The 23,507-nt window shown below is 47.1% G+C and overlaps 1 protein-coding gene across 3 annotated transcripts in view; it reads left to right on the top strand.

Moving 5' to 3' along the window:
- The window catches only part of Mtus2 (microtubule associated scaffold protein 2), a 373,086-nt gene that overhangs the window by 128,572 nt on the left and 221,007 nt on the right, over positions 1-23,507 (top strand). For all 3 annotated transcript variants that reach the window (NM_001374100.2, XM_017598434.3, XM_039089678.2), the window contains exons 2-3: positions 9,318-11,689; positions 15,958-16,198. In NM_001374100.2, coding sequence (NP_001361029.1) covers positions 9,539-11,689; positions 15,958-16,198 — 2,392 coding nt within the window. In that variant the 5' untranslated portion in view covers positions 9,318-9,538. The remainder of the gene's footprint in view (positions 1-9,317; positions 11,690-15,957; positions 16,199-23,507) is intronic.

Raw genomic sequence — 23,507 nt, 5'->3', positions numbered from 1 at the left:
GCGGGTGTGGGACTTCCAGTAAACACAGAACGTGCCCGGTCCTACAGGAATTCTGCTTCCGTGTGTCCCAAGCTCACCAGGCAGCTTTCTTGCAGCAGAAAAGTTGGTCTTACCTGTGGTCCCGAGGCTCAAGTTCGCTCGTGGGGTGCTGCCCACGGGCTCTCTGCAGCGGCAGCAACCAGGAAGACCTGTGCCGCCCCTTCCGGGAGCTTCAGTGCACCAGGGTTCCAGATGGTCCGCCAGGTGACATTTTGAAGGCATTCCAAGAGTCCCAGATAGAGCTGGGCATTCTAATCTATCTGAGGCGCACCCATACTTCCACTCCACGGGCCGCTGGGGCACCTTACAATTTGCTTCATAGCCAAGATGGAGGAGAGTCAAAGTTGCAGCTCTCTGATGTCCTGATTTCATTTTCTTCAAGTCGCTCAGAATTTCTCTGGGAAATCCATTTGCCGTGCTTGGGGCCAGGAGCAAACGGTAATTTTCTTCGCCGGCCCAGCTGCTCCCAGTTCTCCTCCTGCTGAGTCACTTGGAGAATCCTGTCAGTGCGGCAAGGACGTCTGATCTGTGATACTCGGGGCATCTGTCACAGAGGTTCCCCAAGTCCCCCAAACTTCAAAGTTTAGATTACACTTGAAGGCTCTTGTTTATCACCAGTCGACGCCTTTCATTCTCTGTGGAAACAATACAGATTTGGATTGGAAAACATGTGTGCTTTGAGGTTCACATTATTGCAAAAGAAAGCAGTGTTTTTTAAACTTTTGTCTTTTATTACAATGATAAAAAAAACCCAGCCCACGGCAGTAACCTTTCCCGCTCTCCTGTGTCGTCTGTGCTTCCTGGAGGCCTGGGATAACTTCAGATCACCTTGCCCTTTGTAAGACCATGATCTGCTTGCCTGTCTTGTTTTGTGTCTGGTTAGCATTGGATGTCTGCAGTCGGTTTCTTAACAGTGAGGCGGGGTTCGTCTTCCCAAACCACAAAACTGGATCAGGTCAGCAGTTGCTGCCTGCACTGTGGGAGTCTTCCAGTAGCAGATCTCCTAGTTACTGGGCCGTGTTGATTCCTCTCTTTCCTCCTGTATCCTTATTTATTTATTGACTCATTTATTTTTCATATCCCCCCTCCCCTGTGGGTTAATAAATGTCACTGACCCTTTGCCACTTGACTCAGCAGCTCCTCGTTCTCCTGGTCGCCCCGTTTTCTTTCCCCCATTTTCTTTCTTCTTGCTGCTTGTTATGGTCTTTTCCCCCCTGGGGTTGCATCTTGGGGTTAATAATTTACCGTCGTGTCCCCTTAGGCTTCTGGCTCATTTGGTAGGAGGAAGGTGGCAAAAGCTTCTGAGCCAGGATAAAAGAAAGGAACGCGCCTTCCTTTAGAAAAAGGAAGACATTCGGAGGAGCCGCATTTATAGAGGCTGACCCCGTGCAAGCCTCTGAGCTGTGGGTGAGCATTGCTTTATCCCTGACGAGGTTGGAAAAGATTTATCTCTGCTTTTTAGAGCAGCACACGAGGCCGGGGAATTATAGCCTGCAGCCCTGTAGATAAGGGAGTTTCACAGGCAGCCTCCGCCCTGAGTGCATCCCTTAGGTCCCAGGTGCTGAGGACCAAGTGTGCATAGCGCAGACATTCTGTTGCCTTGGAATGAGTCCACTAGGGGCAGTGGCCGAGCTGAGAAAGCTTGCTCTGTCTCCATTGCACCAGGCTAGCCCTCTACCTCCCTATGATTAACCCCACAGGGTTAATCTGCTCCACCTGCTCAGATGGTTTGAATTTCCCTGTGGTTGCCCCATTCAGTTATTTCTCTCTTTATGGGAGGCAGGGGCCCCTGGGCTAGCCACAGGGATGAGAGGAAGGAGAGGGTTTGCTGGGAAGCTATGCATAGTGTTTGTGGGGGGAAAGGAGGGAGGGGATACATTAGTGAGAGATTTTGTGACTCGTGCTGGCGCAAAAGGGGATAGAGTCCTAGTCTTAGATTGGCTTCCGGTGCCATTGTGGGTAGCTAAGACGGAAACAAGCGGGTTGAGCTCATAGGTCTGGCAGTCACTGTGCACACAGGAAAGCAATTGCCTTGCAAACAGTCGAATGAATTCTATTCTTCAAAGATTGCTTCCTGCTCCTTCAAGCCCAAGAGTAAAACCGCTTCTGATTTCGCCTTCGGAGAGCTGAGATAGAGCGCCCGGATGTAAATGTACCTCTTCCATCATTCCAAAACGGCTTATTTTTATCTAGATTAAGAAATCCATGTCTCCTTCCAGTAAAGCAATACACCGCTATGGGAGCAGTTCGGCTCTTACCATGTGTTTCATGAACAGAATATTAATCTTCAGGGCTCTAGCTTTGCTCACCTGCCTTAGAGAGTGAGAGCCAAGAGCTTACCACCAATTCTCAGTGGCTGGCACAGTGTTCTTGCACGTTTGAAACTGTCAGTCTCTTCAACTAGCTGGAAACAAGCATATATCTGCCTTGTAACTTTCTGGCAGGGCAGGCAAGGGTTGCAGCAGTGAAGGGAAACCTTAGATAATTCCTAGGCCTCATTTCAGGACGCACCTGACCCCCCCCCCAGAAAAATCCTTTTCTGAGACATTAGTATCTGGCAGACATGAGGTTCACAGTGGCTTCTCTTCCTCTGTAGTCACCACCAGGGAAAAAACAAAATGGACTGTAAGGAAATGAGTGTCTGGGTGGAGTAGGGATGACTGACAAAGCCTGGACCAAGACCTTTCTGTTCGTTTGCTTTTGGTTGATTGGTTTCTCGAGACAGGGTTTTTCTGTGTAGCTCTGGCTGACCTGGACTTCATTCTGGAGACCAGGCTGGCCTTGAACTCAAGAGATCCACCTGCTTCTGCCTCCCGAGTGCTAGGACTAAAGGTGTGCGCCACCACCTCCACCCCCCATCCCCGGCTCTCACATTGCATTCTTTGGTCTGTGTGGCAGGTGGCTGGCTCGAATGCTCATCACACCAGCAGGGTCTCCATATTCTCACTAAGTGCAAGAGGCAAGTGTCCCTTCCCTCAGTTGGACCTGCCGTCTCCTTGACCTGCTGAGGTGATTCGGGTTTTCCAATTAGCAGCTCGGGAAGAGTTGTGTCAGCTTAGCCTGGCTTATAGCATGCACACAGCCTGTGCACAGCCCTCAGATACCATGGTGACTTCTAGAGTTACCCAACTTCCCTCTGCCTTGGTGTCATCACCAGTAAAAAGGGACAGAGATGCTACTTGCAGACAGTGTTAACACACAGCACACAAGCTGAAAAACCTGGTTCGTGCAGCTCACCTCATGATTGTAGGATACAAGCTCTGAACCCAACAAATCAAATTCTATTTCATAGAGGTAGAAGAGGAGGACCTTCACAGATTTTACCTTTTTATGTGCAACCAAAATATTTAAAAAAATAATTAATGACATAAATTTTTCATTTTGGAAAATAAAACCACCAAAAGGCAATGACTGCAACAGGAAAGTAATGGGTATTTGAATTTCCTGGGTGAAATTCTGTCTTGAAAAGGACTTTGTAAGTGGTGAAAACAAGTACATTTTGTTAGCCAGTCAGAATGAAGTTTCCTTTTGATGGGCGTGCAACATATTGGTCGGGGAATCAGGCTAGTTTTTTTTTTTTTGGTTCTTTTTTTTCGGAGTTGGGGACCGAACCCAGGGCCTTGTGCTTCCTAGGTAAGCGCTCTACCACTGAGCTAAATCCCCAGCCCCCAGGCTAGTTTAACTGAATAATAATCCGGTTACCCTCTCTCTTGAACTTATAAAGGAGTAAATAGCATGCCACACTTTAAATAGTCTGTAGTACCTCGAAACAAACATGATGTAGATAGTGCCTTGATTATTCATTGGGATAAGATGTGACAGCGCTCTGCTCTCTCTGCCTTTCTTTCAAAAGAAAGGAATGAAGCCAGCTCTGGGAGCTGTTGTTGCTTCTGTTTGGTCTGTGGAGGAGGTCAGCACCACGGACAGCTACTGAGCGTCCGCGTACTGACTACCTTACCTTACTGACATCCAAGCACATTGCAGAGGGATTAAATGTTTAATGCTCGTTTAACTCCAGAGGATTGTGCTTTAGGCTATGAGATAAGAGTAAATATAGTCAGATTAAGCACCCAAAATTTGACATCAATTCTCTAAAACCTGAACTGCTAAAAAAAAAGTGTATTTTCTTCTGTCTTTGTCTCTGTGTTGTGTCTCTGTCTCTGTCTCTGTCTCTCTCTCTGTCTCTGTCTCTCTCTCTCTCTCTCTCTCTCTGTGTGTGTGTGTGTGTGTGTGTGTGTGTGTGTGTTTACATCCATACCTAATAGGCCCGGGGATGTTGGGGGACCACTTGTATAAATGAGTCTGGTCTCTCCACCATGTGGGTTTTGGGATCATACGCAAGCTTTTGGGTAACAAGCACTTTTACCCACTGAGGTATCCTACAAGCTTCAAATGTCTTGAGTGCTGACATGCTACCACAAGACAACATGCCACTTCCTGACCTTGTGGTAGCTGCAATAAAAATGCATATGCATGGGTTGGGGATTTAGCTCAGTGGTAGAGCACTTGCCTAGGAAGCACAAGGCCCTGGGTTCAGTCCCCAGCTCCGAAAAAAAGAACAAAAAAATGCATATGCATTAAGGAGGTGTGGCATTACCTTTAAGCAATATATAAAAGGTGCATGATAAGCCTAGCATAACTGCCCTCTGAGAGGCTCCTCCCAGCAGCTGACTGAAACAGATGTAGAATATCACAGTCAGATATTAGATGGAGCTTGGGGGGTCTCGTTGAAGAGTTGGGGGAAGGATTGAGGAATCTGGAGGGATAGGGACTCCACAAGACCAATGGAGTCAACTGATGTGGACCCTTAGGGGCTCCTAGAGACGGAACCACCAACCAAAGAGCATACAAGGGCAGGACCAAAGCCCACCACATATATGCAGGAGAAGTGCAGCTTGGTCTTCATGCGGGTCCCCCAACAACAGGAGTGGGGGCTTACCCCGACTCTGTTGCCTGCCTGTGGATCCTATTCCCCTAACTGGGCTGCCTTGTCTGACTTCAGTGGGAGAGGCTATGCCTAGTTCTCCAGTGACTTGAGGTGCCAGGGTGGCTTGGTACCCAGGGGGGTCTCCCCCTTCTCAGAGGTGAAGGGGAGGGGAGCATGTAAGAGGGAAGACTGGGAGGGAGGCTGTGATCAAGATGTAAAGTGAATGAATAAATAAATAAATGGGTAAAAGGTACATGCTAAATAGAAATGAATCCCACGTTTTGGCTTGGGTGGCATCTTACTATGTATGCCAAAGGTACTTGAACATACAAAACACTATAAAGCAGGACTAAGAGTCTGGAAAACTGCAATGCTTATGTCTGCATCTTTTAAAGCAGACAAACAGATGGGTTTATAAGAAGTCACGTGTAAGGACATATAAAATTACATGGTTATGTGGAATTGAATATTACAGATACCAGATGCATTCTCAAGAAAGTTGTCCATTAAGAATTAAACTTGGGACTTTTGACGCTTTGCATGGTAGCAATCAAAACATAGTTTTCTTCAAGTTTTAGAAATAGCACTTTTAACGTGTGTGTGTGTGTGTGTGTGTGTGTGTGTGTTTTGCTTGTAAGCCTGTGCGCCATATGCCTGCAGTACCCATGAAGACCAGTAGACGGCGACAGATCTCCCTAATTCGAGCCTCCATATGGCTGCTGGGAAGGAACCCAGGCCCTCTGGAGGAGCAGCAGACAGTGCTCTTACCCACTGAGCCGCAGAATGTTCTCTTCATCTTTCCCCTGATTTAGCCCTGAAGAGGAGGTAGCCTGTTCTTCACTTAGAAGAGCGACCTTACCATTTAGATTTACCATTATACAATTGAAAGGCTGGAGTTCACTCGCAACCTCACAGTAGTGAGCACTCAGTGTTCTGAGCTAAAGCTGGGGTACGGTTGGGTCACTTTGTCTCCAGTCTCTACACCGCAGAGGGCTGTCCCAGAAGCCACAGAGGCACAGAGGCTTCTGAGTCATTGATCTAATAGTTTGTTGTCTCCTAAAGGGATGGAGACTCATTGTTCGATACAAAGCACATTTAACTGCTTTAAAATTAAATGTACAATTCCCATCCCCCATCCCCATCTCTGGGGGTTCCACATCCGTGGGTTCAACCAACTGCAGATGGAAAATATTTAAAAAGCGCATCTGTGAGGTTGGGGATTTAGCTCAGTGGTAGAGCGCTTGCCTAGCAAGCTCAAGGCCCTGGGTTCGGTCCCCAGCTCCGAAAAAAAAAAAAAAAAGTGCATCTGTGCCGAGCACACATTGAGCCTTCTAGTCACTGTCACCAAACAACACAACGTGCTAGGTATTGTTGTTGTATTAGTGATCATAAGTGATCTAGAGGCATTTAAATGAGTTTTTAGTAAAACTGCACAAGTTTAATTACAGATGGACTATGGAGCTGGGGACTCCAGCTCTAGCCTGTCATTCAGTCAGCTGGCTTAGGGAGATGTCAAGGATGATATGGGGTTGAATCTACCGTTCTTCTTATTGTGCAAGAGTGACTTACAGGCTGCAGTGCCGGAGCAAGCAGAGCTTGCAGGGAACTGGAGTCTAAGATAGAGGGAGAGATTATGCGTGAGTATCCAGGTATCGTCGGTTCATTTCATGAGTCAAAAGGAGGTAACGCCTTCAACCGAAGAAACTTCTAGATAAGGTGCCCAGCGGTTACTGAACCTGTGAGCTGTAGACAGCTGAGCCTGCCCAGTGGTTAAAGATGGGTACGGATAGAAGAACCCAGTACTTCTGTTGCACCCATATCCTCTGCAGGGACATTTTGACCAACAAGGGATGCCTATGTCACAGTGATTCTATTAAAAGCTAAAGATGCTGTTAAAAATCTCCAGTGTTAGGGGCTGGGGATTTAGCTCAGTGGTAGAGCGCTTACCTAGGAAGCGCAAGGCCCTGGGTTCGGTCCCCAGCTCCGAAAAAAAAAGAACCAAAAAAAAAAAAATCTCCAGTGTTGGACTAGATGGCTTAGCCGTTGAGAGCTGTGGCTGCTCTTGCAGAGGACCCAGGTTCAATTCCCAGCCTTGACACAAGCTGCTCAAAACCACCTGTCACTAGCGTTCCAAGGGATCTGACACCACCTTCTGGCCCCCAAGGGTACTGCATGCAGGCCGAGCACGGGCACACATGTTGGTGAAATGACTGAGTACCATCAAATAAAAATTAAAAAAACAAAACAAGAAGGGAAAAACAAAACAAAAACACAACACAGCTTTCTCTAGTGCTACACTGATTTTTATGATCAGTTGTCACTTTGTAGCAGATCCTACTGTGCCTTGTGGTTTCTGTTGTTCTGTTTGGTTTGTCCCTGCTATTCAGATCAAAGGAACTCTTGGCTTTGCATCTGTATGTCCACCTATAGAGGCCCAGAGCTGGTGTCCTTATGTGGATGGTTGTGCTGGTGAGTTCCTTGCTGCCCTTGACGCATTTGGGACATTTATATCCCAGCCTGGAGAGTCCAGCTTCTTTGGAAATGGCTGTCATCCCAATCTGCCTACATGTTGTTAGTATTTGTGCCCAGGGGGCAAGTGTGTCTTCAAGTGGAGCACATTCTCAAAATGGAAACAAGAAAGAGAGGGCAGTTGTGTCCCTTCTGTGTTAGGCTCAGTCCATCAGTTAGGGCCTGTGTGAGGGTCGAGTTGCACCTGGGGTGCCTTTAGCACGCTGATGACTGATGGGGGGTGGGGAAAATGGAGATTATGAGGGAGCTATGGGAAGAGCCAAAGACCAGTGCGGCAATAGATAATAGAGGATATGTGTCCCAGCGTCCACATTCCCAGAGGACAGGTACAGACTCAACTGTGCTAGTGTGTCCTGGGGCGAAGTGGGGACGGGTGATATAAGAAAACAAAACTGACCAAGGGTCAGCTTATAGGAAAGGACCTCATTTAGGTGGGAACACATCTATGTACAGGCGGAAAAGAAATGGATGGGAAAGAGATTTATTATAGACTTTGCAAGGACGATGGGATGGCTTATTAGATACTAGGAAGGTGGGGGCTACATGGAGAGAGATGTGGCAGTAAGGGCAGGATCTCTGGTCAGGCAGCTCTCAGATGCGGGACAGTGGTCCACCCTCATTGCTAAGGATGCAGGTCAAGATCTCTGGGATGCTTAGCCTTATAGGGATGTCTTTTTCCGTACACATCAGTCCTGTGATTAAATGTGTCTGTGCGTTTGGCCCAGCATGAGGTTAGCACCTGGCTAGCTAGCAATGAAACAGAGGAATCGTAACAGTGAACTGGAGGGAATTCATCTACACGGGACCTTTCTTTTCTTCTCAGAATAGCTTGTGTTGTTATACTCACTCTTCTGTGGATGGTGGGAGGTAGCACGATGCCTTTGATGAAGGGTAAGAGTGGTGCAGAGGCTGTGACGTCACAGCAGGGAGCGGTGCGGAGGCTGTGACGTCACAGCAGGGAGCGGCGCGGAGGTTGTGACGTCACAACAGGGAGCGGCGCAGAGGCTGTGACATCACAGAAGGGAGTGGTGCAGAGGCTGTGACGTCACAGAAGGGAGTGGTGTCACATGGCCACAGGTTGCTGAACACAAATCTCTCTTCACGTGGCACTTGGTCTGATAACATAGAAAGCCACCACGTGACAGGAAGGAAGGGGCAGGGAGAGTGTTAGCAAGCTGAAGAAAGGCAAGATCCAGAACCTGAAATGACGGAGCTGGGATAGCACATGGTTTTATCACACAGCTAAAACCTGTACCTTGTTTGAAACCAATGGATTGTTTCTGGAACTTTTCATCTGATATTCTTAGAGCATGGCAAACTCTGGACAACAAATCAGAAAGTAAATTGTCAGTGAAGAGAGGAGACACCACACACACACACACACACACACACACACACCATACTACACATAGCACATGTGCTCACATACACCACAGTACACACACACACACACACACATATATATCACACTACACATACACCAGACACCACACACATACACACACAAATACACCACACACACCACACACATACATACTACACTATACATAAACTACACACACATACAGAGACACAACCACACACACAATTCTAAGACAGCATACATGTAAGACCCCTTATATCTCACTCTAAAATGTATCCTTGTGATGTCTCAGCTTGGATATTTAGTCAGATAAGCCTTTATTTGAAACGATTTTGAAATAAGCACATGACATAACAGGATAGAAGAAAGGGTCACATCTATGTGATTGCTGCCTGTGTCTTTTGCTCAAGATTATTGCTGTCTTCACTCTAAAGCACACACGTTTTGGTTTCTTTCCAGGTCTCCTGAACCCACTGGTTTGCACTGAACAGCAATGGAGCATGAAGAGTTGTCCTACTGTGTGTCAAGACAGTGGTTGGTTCTGAAACTCATCTGAAGAGGTTCAAAGAATCTTCTAGATGTGACATTGTCAGAGGAGGACAGAGAAGGTGACAGCTGCCTGTTGCCCTGCAGCTTGAAGGGAGGCCGCATGGCCAGCAGCCCTCATTGAAGACGTGACCATGAGTGTCCCACTCGCGCCAAAGAAATCCTGTTTCAGTCAGTTGCGAGATCACCGAGAAGGAGCAAAAAATAATAACGACAATATTCTGAGGACGGGGGATACAAATGCCAATCAAATCATGTTGGAGGTTAGCGCCTCTTGCGATGAGCCCAAGTCACGTGATCTGGATGATGAGATCGGAAATGCAAATTTAAGCAGGCCACAATACCACGGCCACTTCCAAAAGGAGCCTCTTCACCTTCAGGGCCTCGGGAAAGGGTCTCAGGCTGGCTCTGCCAGCCAGAGGGATTCTCAGTCTTCTCTGACTGTTCATAGGCAACTGAGTGAGGAGCACACAGTAAAAAGAGGTACCCTGCAGACCCCCCAGAGTATTCAGGGACCAAGTTTCTCCAGCTGGAGGAACGCAGTGGGTCAAGCCAGTCCAGAGGTTTCTGCTGAGATTCCCAGGCACACTCCCAAGGACAAATTGGCAAAGACTCTTGACAACGAAGAGCTGAAGCGAGCAAGCAGGTCAGCAGCTGCAGCTGGTGGCATCACTCCAACGACGAACCCACAGCCAGCGCAGCCGGACATCTCGGAGCCTCAGGGTCACGTGCCTGGGCATGGGGAGGGGCCACAAGGGACACCAGCCAGTCACTCTCCAGGGAAAGTTTTTTCTCCAGGTGACGGAACCTCAGAGGGGAACGGTGTGTCTCTTCCTAAACCATCTACCTCAGAAGCCAAGGGCTCCAGCCCATCAGACACCAAGGTGGAGGGGACACGTGGCCCAGATGTTCACAACCAGTGCACCGCTCGTGCAGAACTGACTCCCAGTCTAGCTTCAGCACTGAGGGAAAACCCCAGCCTCTGTCATCCAGAAGTGTATTTAGGTCAAGGAACAGGGAAGCCCAAAGTGGAGCTCAAATATATCCAACCCAGGAATGAGGAGGGACTAACATCAGCCCAGGCCCAAGCTCTGGTATGTCGTGAGGAAAGAAGCACGTCACCTGTAGACAGGAAGGAGCTACTTGAGAAGGAATACCGAGAAGCCACCGGTCAACTGAACAGCAGCCAGCACCAGCTTGGAGTGGGACGAGGCGGCAGCCAGGAAGACGGGATTGGAGTCAGTGCTGGTGTGGAGGGGTCTCTGCAAGCCACCCCTGCACCGAGCGCCGCTCCCGCGGGAGAGGCAGGGACTGGACTCACCGGGAAAGCGTCAGCAGGTGCGGGTAGGATGGCGAGGGAAACAGCATCCGGCAAAGCTGCACCTGATGACGGACAAGTAACTCCTGTTCTCCGTGATCCAAATGAGAGCGCGCCCTCCGAGGTCAGTGGGGAGGAGAGGAGGCTGGGTAGCGGGAACTCGGGCAGTGCCAAACTGTTGGCCTCAGGTCCTTTTGTGGGTGGGAACAGAACCGACGCCTCCGAGCTCTTGAGCCCTCGAAGTAGCAGCTTGGAAGCCAGGAAAAGCAAAGAGACGGTAACATCTGTAGCTGAAGATAAGAACCTTCCAGAAAATGCGGCCCAAACTGACGTCACTCCGGCTGGAGTAGATTCCGTGTTCAGTACCCCGGCTCCCCTCCACCCAGAGACAACTGTGAACTTGACTGAGTACCTGACTCCTCCAAGTAGCAGTTCTCAGGAGCTCGGAGTGTTCAGTGTGGACACAGGGTCACTCTCAGTGGCCTCAGCCCCCACTGGTGGTGGGCAGGTACTGAACACATCGCCGAAAGTGCCTGACAAGACCACCTGCCCCAGTGGAATCCCCAAGTCTCTTACGCACCCCAAGGACACGCCCTCCTCCCAGGAAGCACTGGAGAAACCGGAGACAGAGAAAACAGAAGAAAGGACAGAGGCAAAGCCCATCCTCATGCCCAAACCCAAACATGTGAGGCCCAAGATCATCACTTACATACGCAGGAACCCCCAGGCGCTGAGTCAGGGAGATGCTTCCCTTGTCCCAGTAGGGCTTCCGTATGCCCCTCCTGCATGTGGTATGCCTCTTCCCCAAGAAGAGAAGGCGTCGAGCCTTCAGCCGCCTGCAAATATGTACGAGAAACTGAAGCCTGACTTGCAGAAGCCAAGGGTCTTCCCTTCCGGATTGATGGTGTCTGGGATCAAGCCCCCAGCGCACCATTTCAGTCAGATGAGCGAGAAGTTCCTGCAGGAGGTAAGCCGACATCATTGTAAAATGATGTATCCATTTGTGGTTTTCTTTAGGTCTGTTGTTTTTGTTTTGTTTTAAGTGAAACTTGGAAACAAAATGTCTTCTGTAAGTGAACTGCAGACGCTCAGGGATACACTGCTACCGAAGGGTGTACTTAGGCCTGGGAGTGACTACTTAGAACACAGAGTGATAGTCAGGTTGGGATCGTCCCAAGATCTAAGGTGGCTCATTCAAGTTTTACTGAGAACGAGAGACACTTGGAATTAGACAAGGGCTCATTTAAGTCAGCTTCCACCTTTAATAAAGAAGTAGCGATGTATGGGCCAGGTCAAAGCAAGGAAAAAGCTGAAGTAAACAGTATTCAAATCCTTTCGAGTGGAGCGGTTGACTCTGGAGAAAGTCTTGTGGTGAGCTGCGAGCGGTGGCACACGCCTGGGATCCTAGCATTCATGAGGTTAGGAAAGAAAGAGTCCCAGGCCAGCCTGGGCAACTGAGTGTAACTCTGTGTCAGAAAATACAATAGAATATAGCTCGAATGTGGGCATGGGCTTTTTGTTTGCAGTAAGGACAGTGGTAGTGGCTAACATTGTGTTGTATCTTTAGTGTGCACCAAGCCCCACCTGGGCAGGTGGTGGTTCGTGGGATGTAGAAGAAAGCAGGCTGAGCAAACATACCATGGGGAGTAAGCCAGTAGGCTGCGCTCCTCCAGGGTCAGTTCCTGCTTTTCTGGTTCCTGCCCTGACTTCCCAGCACAATGCCCCGGAGCTTTAAAGGGTGAAATGAATAAAGCCTTCCCTCTGAAAGTTAGTTTTAGTTGTTTCATTAAAACCACAGAGAGTCAAACAAGGGCCATCTTGTAGCAAACTGTCTGTTTGTGCTAGCCTGGGGCAAATCAAGGCATTGTCCCTATAGCTGAGCACAGTTTGTCAAAGCCAGCAGGCTCCTTGAGGAAGGCTGGGATGGTGTACTCATGAATAAAAGACTTTAGAATCTGGTCTTGTTTATGCTTCCTGCTGTCTGAGCCCCTAGTCAGCTCTGCGACTTAAAAACTACTTAGCGCTTCTAATTCAGCTTTGGGGTTTTTTGTTTTTGTTTTTTAAAATCAATTCTGACTTAAAGTCATAGAGCACGTGGTTGATGGAGCATTATTGACATCAGGAAAATACAGCTGTCCACAATTGAGTGACCCCTAATAAGTTCAGTATACTCCTCAAGCAAGATGAGCTTTAAGGAGCCATTTAAAAAAAAATTGTGTGTTTTGTCTATTTGTGGATCTGTGCCTTGTGTGAATGTTGTGCCCAAGGAGGCCAGCAGATGGCGCCGGGGCCATATCCCTGGAACTGAAATTATAGGGGGTCAAGAGCTGCCATGTGGGTGCTGGGAACTGAACCCAGGTCCTCTGGAAGAGCAGCCAATGCTCTTAACTCCTGAGCCACTTCTCTAGTCTGTGGAAGGAATCATTTTAGGAGCTCTTGATGCTGTACCAGTTTGAGAGTATATATTAATTTTATATGGCCCCAGAGAAAAGTCATGCAAAAGAAGCCTAGTGAAAACAGGGAGGGGCAAAGCAGGAGGGGAGCTACGGCAGGGGGAATCTGTTTGCATATATCGTTTGATCTTAGGACTCCATTTGAAATCTGAGGAGTCTTTTGTTGACTCGAGTTTTCTTTAAAAATAACCCCGTTGGAGAAGGAGCTCAACGGAAGCTTGTTCCCTAACTACAGAACCTGTTCTGTTTTGTCACAAAGATGAAAGGCGAGTGGGATCCCCCTGTTTAATTAAAAATGCATAAACTCGACATGAAAAGCCTACTTTTCACTTTGTAAACGAATTTGTGCTTGTTATTTTTTGTCACTTTGACAAAATACCTGACATTGGTGCCAGAGGATTGTGGCATCCTGAGGAGGCTAGAGAGAGGAAGCTCGCAGCCTCAGAGAGTTTCAGTGCACCGTGCTGGCACCGAGCCCTCAGGGCGGCTGGCTGTGGTAGGAGCCTGTGGCTGCAGCGGACATAGTATGCACCAGGAAGCAGAGAAATCCGGTTGGGTGGGTGCAGCGTCAAGGTTCAGCTGTAGAGGTGTCGCGAGGACCGCACCTCTTACTGTGTCCTCCCCTTGCTGTAGCAGTGCCGCCATCTTGGAATCAAGGACTCGGTACAGGAGCCTATAGAGAACATTTCAGACGTTCGCATTGTGAAAAAGATACCCAGCCAAATGGCAGGCATTGAGACTGCTGAAATCTTTAGAGTCGCTGTGGAATGACAAGAGTTTCGTGGGCTCTGAGCTCTGAAAATTGTGCATTTCCGAAGAATCAGATCAGCCTACCGCCATTCTAAAACACTTACCTATGGAGATTGGAAATGATGTGAACTTCCTTGTGTGTACGCTCATGAGAGAGTGCACATTTTGGCACCCCAAAATGTTAAAAAATGAGGGGTCTAGAAGAGAGAAGTCAGTGATAGATACAAAGACAATAGATGATAAAAATTTCAGCAGAGCGCAGATGTTGAACCTTCTCTCAAGGGGATATAATTCTCCCTACCCTGAGTGCATCCTAACCACCATGCCTATTTCACAGTGTGATTATAATGAAAGTTTAAATGCCTAATCTTTTGTTTCAGGGATGTGTTTTAATATCTATTTGAACATTAAAAGGGGATCAAAATAGGGTTTTTGCCTTCAACAGCGTGGATCAAAGCTTTTAGAGCCCTTATTAAAAGATATTGGGAGAAAATCATAGTACCTAAATTTATTATGATTCCTAGCAGAATCAATTAATAAATGTATCTACCCAGATGTTGTCCCAGTGCTGGGCTTTTCTTATAACGTAAACAGACCATGCCACTATCTTCTGCTTGTTTAATATAAAAGAACAGTGAACTGGGAAGAGGGTCAGGAATAAAGAGCTTCCTTAGCATGAACAAGGCCCCCAACCCCAGCACCACAAAGTCCCAAGTCATTTGAGAACAGACAATCTGAGAGCAGGATGTGCACATATCACCTTCTATATTATACTTACACACGGGGACATATATACTCATAACTATGTTTACTAAAGATTGTATCCTGTTAATTCTTTACTGTTGAGTATAGGAGAAATTAATAGTGATGTTATGTTATTAAACCGAGGCAATGGTGGAGGGAAACACAATTCCTTTATTTAACAGGTCTGTCTATGTAGGCACTGCTGATCGGAGCAGTACACAGGATTCAGCCCGAGATCTGTTATCCCAGAGGAATCCACCTACCCAAGCATTCCCGAGAGCATACAGCGTGTGTGTGTGTGTGTGTGTGTGTGTGTGTGTGTGTGTGTGTGTGTGTGTGTACAAAGCAGGAGCGGAGGTCAGAAGACAAGTTGCAGGAGTCTGCGCTCCCTTTTCATTGTCTGAGTCTCTGGTATTGAACTCAGGTCATCAGGCTTAATAGCAAACACCTTGACCCACTGAGCCATCTCACTGGCCCCAGAACCTGGTTCTAGTGATGTAAACACACAGTGTAGGCCTACAACACTCTTTTTCCTATTAATTTCTCTATCTTTTTGCAGGTAAAACATTTCCCTTACTAACAATTCTTTTTAGATGTTCTGTTGGTCAAATAAGAAATGATAGTTTATTTACTTATTATAAGATTAGTGAGCATAAAATCATGCAATTTCTCCACAGGCATAGTGACACTTCTGATCATTTTTGAACATTTTATAAATTCTCTCTTTTATTAACATTATTTATTTTATTTTTAAGATTTATTTTTCTTTTATGTATATGGGTAAAAGAAAATTTACCTGCATATATATATATATATATATATATATATATATATATATATATATGTACCTTGTGTATGTAGTGCCTGAAGGGGCCAGAAGAGGGCGTCAGATCCCCTGGAGCTGAGTCACAGAGGGTTGTGAAGCCATCTTGGTGGGTGCTGGGAACCCAACCCCTGTCCTCTGAAGGACAGCAGCTGCTCTTCACTGCAGAGCCTTCTCCAGCCCTGACATTATTTATTTAATACATAGTCACTCAAGTTTCAAAGCATTTATAATAATGAAATTAAAAAGAAACCCCAAAACTGAGCTCTTTTTTCTCCCCTGGAGTATTTGCACCAGCAGGCACCGAAGCTCTTACACCGTCTTCGTACTGTCATTGTAAAGGCGGGGACCCTGGGCTGGGCGTGGCACCAGATCTCTGAGCGAGCAGCCAGTCCTGTGGTGGCGCTTATCATTTGAGTGTGGATCTCCTGCCTGTGATTAGCTCTCTCTGAACTCTCATTTTAGGTCACAGACCACCCTGGGAAAGAAGAATTTTGCTCTCCTCCCTACACCCACTACGAAGTCCCTCCCACTTTCTACCGCTCTGCAATGCTCCTTAAGCCTCAGCTGGGGTTGGGCGCCATGTCCCGACTCCCATCAACCAAGAGCAGGATTCTGATCGCAAGCCAGAGGTCCTCAGCGGGTTCCATCCATCCACCCGGATCAATCGCAACAGCCACCAGTTTCTACGGTTCTGATCCTTCAGGTAATTAAGTCTAACCATGACTCTTTTTTCCTGTTGTGCATTTAAATATCAACTATGAAATATCGTGACTGTCTCCTTACGACTGCCCCTAATAAGAGAAGCCACTCCCTACTCCTCCGTCTGTGTAGACACAGATGTCCTTGAGAATTCACCTGCAGGGGCTCCCATCTTCCACGCCGCTGTCACAAAACATGGGCCCTTGTTACCACCTCCTGGCTTCTTGTGTAAAGTAATATACATGTTACTCTTAGGATAAATGATTTGAAGTTAATTATTGTGTGAAAATATATCTAGACATAAAAAAATGTTTATCTTTTTTAATTTTATGTGTATGACGTATTGCACCACCTGCATGCAGTGCCAACCGAGGCCAGAAGAGGGCATCAGATACCCGGGAATTGGAGTTAACCAACCATTCTAAGTTGTCAGATGGATGCTAGGAATCAAACCCTGTCCTCTGGAGGAAAAACAGACAGACAACTTCTCTTAACCTCTGCACCATCTCCAGCCTATATTTGAATACGTGTGTGTGTGTGTGCACGTGCTAATTTTCTAGATAGTTTATAGCAGCTATTTTGCCCTAGAGTTTCTCGAAAGTCCCATTTCCTCGAAACTATTGGGTTTTACCATTTTATTTTTGAGCCAAGTCTCACACGTGGCCCTGGCTGGCCTAGAACTCACTATACATACCAGGCTGGCCTCAACTGTCACCATGCCCAGTGACCATTGAGATTATTGTCGGAGAGAAACTTTTTCATCTCTTTGCCATGTATTACTTTGTGAATCGTCGTGTACTCAGAGAGTTACTGATGGCCCTATTTATTTGTTTTCTTTAATAAGCTTCTGTATTGGTGATTCCCACAGTAGCTGTGTATCTTAATAGAATTACCTGTGCTTAGAGCCGGTACAAGTCTGCTGCTTTTCAGTTAGTAGGTAATGATTTCTGGGGGGCTGTCAGCCCAGCTTGCTGTGTAGGGACAAAGAGATCAACACACAAAAATATCCTTGCCCTCTGGGAGCTTACATTTTAAAATATGGGGATGTTTTGTTTTAAAAAAAAAAGCCAGTAAATTACACGGTCTGTTGAAGTGAGTATTGAAGAAAAAGAAACATTAGTGAGGGAGGAGGGGGCCTTTGGAAAAGAAGGAAGGGCGTTGTCTCTTTAAACAGTAGCCAATCCCCAGGGAAGATGAGGGAGGAGCTGTAGTAATTTTTTTTCCCTTCCTGGTCCCATGCTCCTGGAATAATGACTCCAAGATTCAAATATTTTTATAAATACCTAAGCCAAAAGCTTTGGCTGTTCCCTGCTGGTTTATAATTTAATAATCCCATTTATAATTTAATAATCCCATTATTGTCGTCTAAGCTTGGCCCTCCCCCAGAATCCTTCCTGCCTGTTGGATGTCCCACCTTCTAGTTCCTGCCTCAGCTACAGGCCAATCAGCTCTAATTGACAAGTGTTGCATCCATACAGTACACAAGAGATTTTCTTTGCCGGAGAATCCTGGAGGACTTCTGAAGTATTGCTTTCCAGGAAGTGGGAGGAGCCAACGCAAAGGCCGCTGGGAAGCACGGGACTGAATGAAGGGGAGAGTGGCAGAGGAATGGGATGGGGACAGGGAGGGAAGTTGGGGTCAGATAAAGTCTCTTTGCAGGGATTTGACTCTTCCTGTGAGAGGCAGCTGTTGGAGGACTTGAAGCTGGCACACAGGGCACAGTCCAGCTTTTTCTTGTTTAAGCACGATCTCCTTGCCTATAGGGAGGAGAGCAGAAGGTCAGATAACCTATATCATAGGTCATTTCTGGAGTCTACTGAGTGTGTACTCACACGGTCTCTTCACTTGGGCTATGGAACAAATTCAAGCTTGTGTGAGCTGTGAGAGTTTTGTTTGTTTTTGTCTGCCTAATAACATCTCAAAACTTTGTTTTGTCCACCTTGTAAGGCTTTCCACGTTACATCTACAGACTGATGATAAACATTTAAAGAGTGCGTCTCAACCTACCAACGCTGAGATTCTTTAACACAGTTCCTCAGGTTGTGGTGACACACCCCCCCCCCCCCATTTCTGAACTGTAATGTCAATATCTGTGTTTTCTGATGGTCTTAGGTGACCCCTGTGGAAGGGTCCTTTGATTACCAAGGGGGTCATGACCCACAGTTTGAGAACCCCTGATGAGAGCTTTAAGCGACTCTGATGCAGATTCTTAGACATCCCGTTCTCAAGACTCCCTTCTCTCTGCCTCCTCCAACCTAGATGTCGATCGTCCAAAGCCCTCACCTCTGTGCCTCCTCCATTCGCATTCCTCCTTCAAGTGCTGCAGCCTGGAACCTGCCCTCTGAGTGGGCTTTCTCCCGTTCTTTTCTCTCAAGGGTCAGGACCCTGTGAGGGCTCCTGTGCGGTTCCTGAAGTCAGTGGCTGGCCTTTGCCCACATTTTGATAGTTCTTGTTTCCCAGCTGTTCACAGCATGCCGCTGATGCCTCTTGGGTAGGATGTCCCTTACATAATCACAGAAGCTGCTAGCCCAGCCTCCTATGGCTTTCCTGTGTCTAATACAAGGCTTACTCATCTGTGTTTACGCTTTTAGTTCCCGATTACCACGTGGGCTTATTTGCGCGATGTTCGAAGGCCCTCTTTGATGCATGTCTGTCCACGGTTGTGGTTTTGTGTTTAGCCGTCATTCATACTCGATCGATTCAGATACTCTGTCGTGTCTCCTGGGCATTGCCGTATCTGTTTTACGGGGCTCTGAGCAGCACCGCACTGTCAGAAGAGAGCCGGAGTTAGGAGCAGGATGCACGCTTCTCTGAGTGACCGAGCATTTACATGTTTCCAATGTCAAGTAAACACTTACATCCTAAAATCTACGAATAGGTTAGATACCTGAGTTCTAATACACTAGCTGGATGTTTCCCAGCTCAGGTAGGAAGCCTCTTAAATGCCTAATAGCCGTGAGCTCTAAGTGAGTCAGGAGAGGTCCCCAATGTTTCCATTCCACTGCTGGTTTTGCAGGCAGCACCAGGTGTATTGCGATGGCCTGAAAGAAGTGGACACACAGTCAGCCCACACCGTCCCACAGTGCAGCTCCTTAGAGAGTTTGCCTTATAGCTAAGGCAATGTCCTAAGATTTACAGATCTTGATGTGACTACATAAAGAATCATTGAATCCAAGGGCTTTCTCCTTAAATCATTTCTTGTTTTTGTTTGTTTGTTTGTTTGTTTGTTTTGGAGGCTAGCTTTTTCTGACTCTACAGTGATGCTTAAAACCAAACTTTTGAGCTGGGCACAGATAGTGTGCGCCTTTAATCCCAGCACTCAAGAGGCAGAGGCAGGCAGATCTCTGTGAGTTTGAGGCTAGCCTGGTCTACAGAGTGAGTTCCAGGACGGCCAGGGCTATACAGAGAAACCCTGTATTGAAAAAAAATACAAAACAGACAAAATACAAAAACAAAACAAAACAAAACAAAAAATCCCACCAAACTTTTGCTCTCTTCTTGCCCGAGTGCGAAACTCAAGACATCTGAACGCTCAGAGTGCAGAGGGGATCCACAGGCCTTCGTGTAGCCTGAAGCCTGCTCAGTAGGGACCGTGGTTGTCCACAGATCAGTTTCCTATTAGAGCCTCCACTTCTAGAGGGCGAGAAGACCTTGCCTCTCCGCACTGTCTTTTTAAAAACTCTATATGTTTTATGTCCTTTCTTCAAAAAACAAATCTTTAATGGTCCCCAACATGCTGAGCCCATTAGCCTGGCCAGCGTACAGTGTAGCGAAATGTAATTTGCCTACGTGGTAAATGTACTTGAAATACATTTTTTTCCTGAAAAATGTAGTGCTTTTTTTTTTTTTTATATGAGGCAATGCTCGAATGGAATGTAATATTTGCTGTTAGGAGCAGTTGAGGCATTGAAAGCAAAAATCTTTTTGAAGGATGGATGATAAAACTGCCTTCTATGAATAGCTAGAGAAATCGAATCAGTTAAATTGGAAAACTTTCTCTCAAGATATAGACAACTGGGCTATAGAGTCTGATTATTAAGATAAAATTTACCTTGGAGTTTGACATGCTCTGCAGATTTTCTTGCAGGGACATAAAAAAAAAAAAAAAAAAAAAAAAAAAAACCAGGGCGAATCTCCCCAAGTTTTAAAATGAAGAAATTAACATGTTTTGAAAAGCAAATAAATGGAATTAGAATATTTTAAACCAGTTCTGTCCAGCTGCTGCTGTGGTGGGTGCAGGGAGGCGCTGGGGGAGGTGGGAGGTGCTGGGGGAGGTGGGAGGTGCTGGGGGAGGGAGGAGGTGCTGGGGGAGGGCGCAGGCGCCAGCCAATTTAGCATAAATTTAGCATAGTCTAGGCCTGTGCTCAGTATCTCTGGATAAGAAGTCTAAAATGAAAATGTTATTTTTCTCTCCCAAGACTGTACTGAAACCAATGATCATTTTTGAGCCTTCTGGTTGGCACAAGAAAAGTTAGTCTTGGGGTTTCCCAGGAATCAGGGTGCGGGGGCTGGGTGTCACCGGAAACAAAACCAGATGGGTAAGCTAGGGCCAGAGAGTGAAATTTCAGGACCAGGCTCATTTTAAGGGAAATTGGTTGTTGTTTTGTCTGTTGGTGAGGGATTAGAAACCTTGAGGTTTTAAAACAGAGACTTGACCGAATCCTCCGTCGTGAATACAGGTCATGGTACAGAGGTCTGAGGAAGTTGCTCTCACATGACAGCATGCTATGAGAGCTCCCCTATAAGAGTATGAAATACATTATTTATACTTTTCATATTTTCCAGATTTTGTAACGCTACACCTCATTTTTTCAAATTATGTTTTTATGCATGAGTGTTTTGCCTGCATGTATGATGTCTGTGCCCAACATTCATGCAGTACCCACAGAGGCCAGAAGAGGGTACCGCATCCCCTGGAACTGGAGCTTCAGATGGTTGTGAGGCCACCATGTGAGTGCTGGGAACTGAACCCTGGTCCTTTGCCAGAGTAGCTAGTGTTTTTAGCAGATAAGGCATCTTTCTGTCTGCCAAGCCTGGACACCTTGCTTTTGTGAGCACTGAGTTGAGGATCCACACTGCACAAGTCAGGGTGGCAGAGAGAGAGAGAGAGAATGGTTCTCAGGGTTTGCCTTAGTTTGGGTTTTTTATTGCTCTGAAGAGACACCACGACAACCAGGGCAACTCCTATGAAAAGAAAACATTTAATTGGGGCTGGCTTACAGGTTCAGAGGTTCTGTCCACTATCATCATGGCAGGAAGCATGGCACCGTCCAGTCAGACAGGGTGCTGGAGAAGGAGCTGAGAGGTCTACATCGCGATTGGCAGGCAGCAGAAGGAGACTGTCTCCAGCAGGTATCCAGGAGGAGACTCAGGATCACACTGTCAGACCTGAGCATATATATGAGACCTCAAAGCCTCATCTCCACAGTGACACACTCTAACAAGGCTACGTGTCCTCCAAAAAGGCCACACCCTCTAATAATACCACTTCCCATTGGCCAAGCATATACAAACCACACGGGGTCCATGTTGGTCTTTCTCGGGTCCCTTTCATCAGGCACCGAATCTACATTTTCTGAGTCCCAGCCTCTTTGCCTGTGAAATGAGAATGAAGTCAAATTTAAAGCATTCGATTGCTGACCGGGCATCTGATCCTCAGAAGGCCGGTGGCTAATCAGAGCCCCCTCTTCAGATGCCAAGGCCTCGGGGCCAGGTTTCTTCCTTGCTTTCTCCTTTGAACCTGTTGGGATCTCTTAATACAACACCATGTATTCTCTTCTCCACACACAGCCCACTGTGGCCGCCAGCACTTCCGGCACACTGGACTCTTTCTGACTTGTGAGTCTTGTACTTACTTTGGTTCGCACAACACCCTCCCCAAGGCCAACTCTGTCTCATCTCTTAGGATGATGGCATCCAGGTCTCCGCACACAAGAGGCATGCAACCTTGACCATGCACGCGGTACAATGGCCTCTCCTTAGCCAGGAACTTCCGACCCATCGTCCTCTGTGTTTCTTTTGCCCTTTTTACGGAGGTCTGCCAGTGTCTTATTTGGCTTTTACAGGAGTTATTAGCACTCAGCCCACTGCCCTGTGCAGTCTATGAGAACAGAGGGATTTAAAGCAACTGTGAGGGTTCATCTAAGGGTGGGCCGTCTGCATCTCTCACTCCTGGCTCAGCCGCCATTGAAGAAGGGGGAGGGGAGGGAGAAAGGATATAAGAGCAGACAGTAGGGCGGGAGCCGCACAATGCTCTTTCCTGCACACACCGCGACCTGTACAAGCACACAAACTCACAAGAGCTGTGGTTTATGCACAAGACCTACGCAAGACCAAGCCAGTGGAAAGTCCAGCGTGTATAGGGGCGGGCTGCCCCACCCCCACCCCATACGATGACTTTTCAGATGCAAACAAAAGGCAAGAGAGTAAAGAGAACTAGGAGCGGGCAAGATGTTGGTTCCTGGGTTAATTTATGGACGCCATCTAAATTCCACTTCGCTATGGTGTCTCCACCAATAGCTATGGGGGCTCTTAGCTACAAATGGCTGCCATGAGTGGAGGTGCTCTTTTATTTTGGGTCTATGACTACTGGTGGTTTGCCTATGCCCCAGTGGGTGGCCCCATACCCATGCTTATATAAGCAGCACCAATTGGACTCAGTGCATTCTTTTTTTATTATTATTATTTAAAGATTTATTTATTTATTCTATATAAGTACATGGTAGCTGTCTTCAGACACACCAGAAGAGGGCATAGGATCCCATTACAGATGGTTGTGAGCCACCATGTGGTTGCTGGGAATTGTACTCAGGACCTCTGGAAGAACAGTCAGTGCTCTTAACCACTGAGCCATCTCTCCAGCCTGACTCAGTGCATTCTTAACAATAGTTTTAAAAGAGGCAAAGCATGTTGGTGGGTCTTGGCTGAAGGGAGGGAGCAGCAGGTATACATGCTTGACATTTTCCAAGGAATGAGTTAGAAATACTGTTGTCAAAGAAATAGGATCCTTCCGGTCTCCATCTACACCCCAGAGCTAAGACTGTCCCACAGCCCTCTGTACCCAAATCCCACCTGGAGAGAGCTGGTCTCCCAGGAGCATTCTCACTCCTAAGATCACAGGCTCACAGGCCCACAGGAGGGACAAGCTCCAGTCAGAGACAGCAAGACCAGCTAACACCAGAGATAAGCAGAAGGCGAGAGAGAGGCAAGTGCAAGAACCAGCAACGGAAACCGAGGCTTCTTGACATCATCAGAACCCAGTTTTCCCACCACAGCAAGTACTGGATAACCCAATACACATGAAAGGCAAGATT

This window comes from Rattus norvegicus, chromosome 12 (genome assembly GCF_036323735.1).
Source record: "Rattus norvegicus strain BN/NHsdMcwi chromosome 12, GRCr8, whole genome shotgun sequence".
NCBI classification, from domain to species: Eukaryota; Metazoa; Chordata; class Mammalia; order Rodentia; family Muridae; genus Rattus; species Rattus norvegicus.
This window is presented reverse-complemented; position numbering and strand designations above follow the sequence as displayed.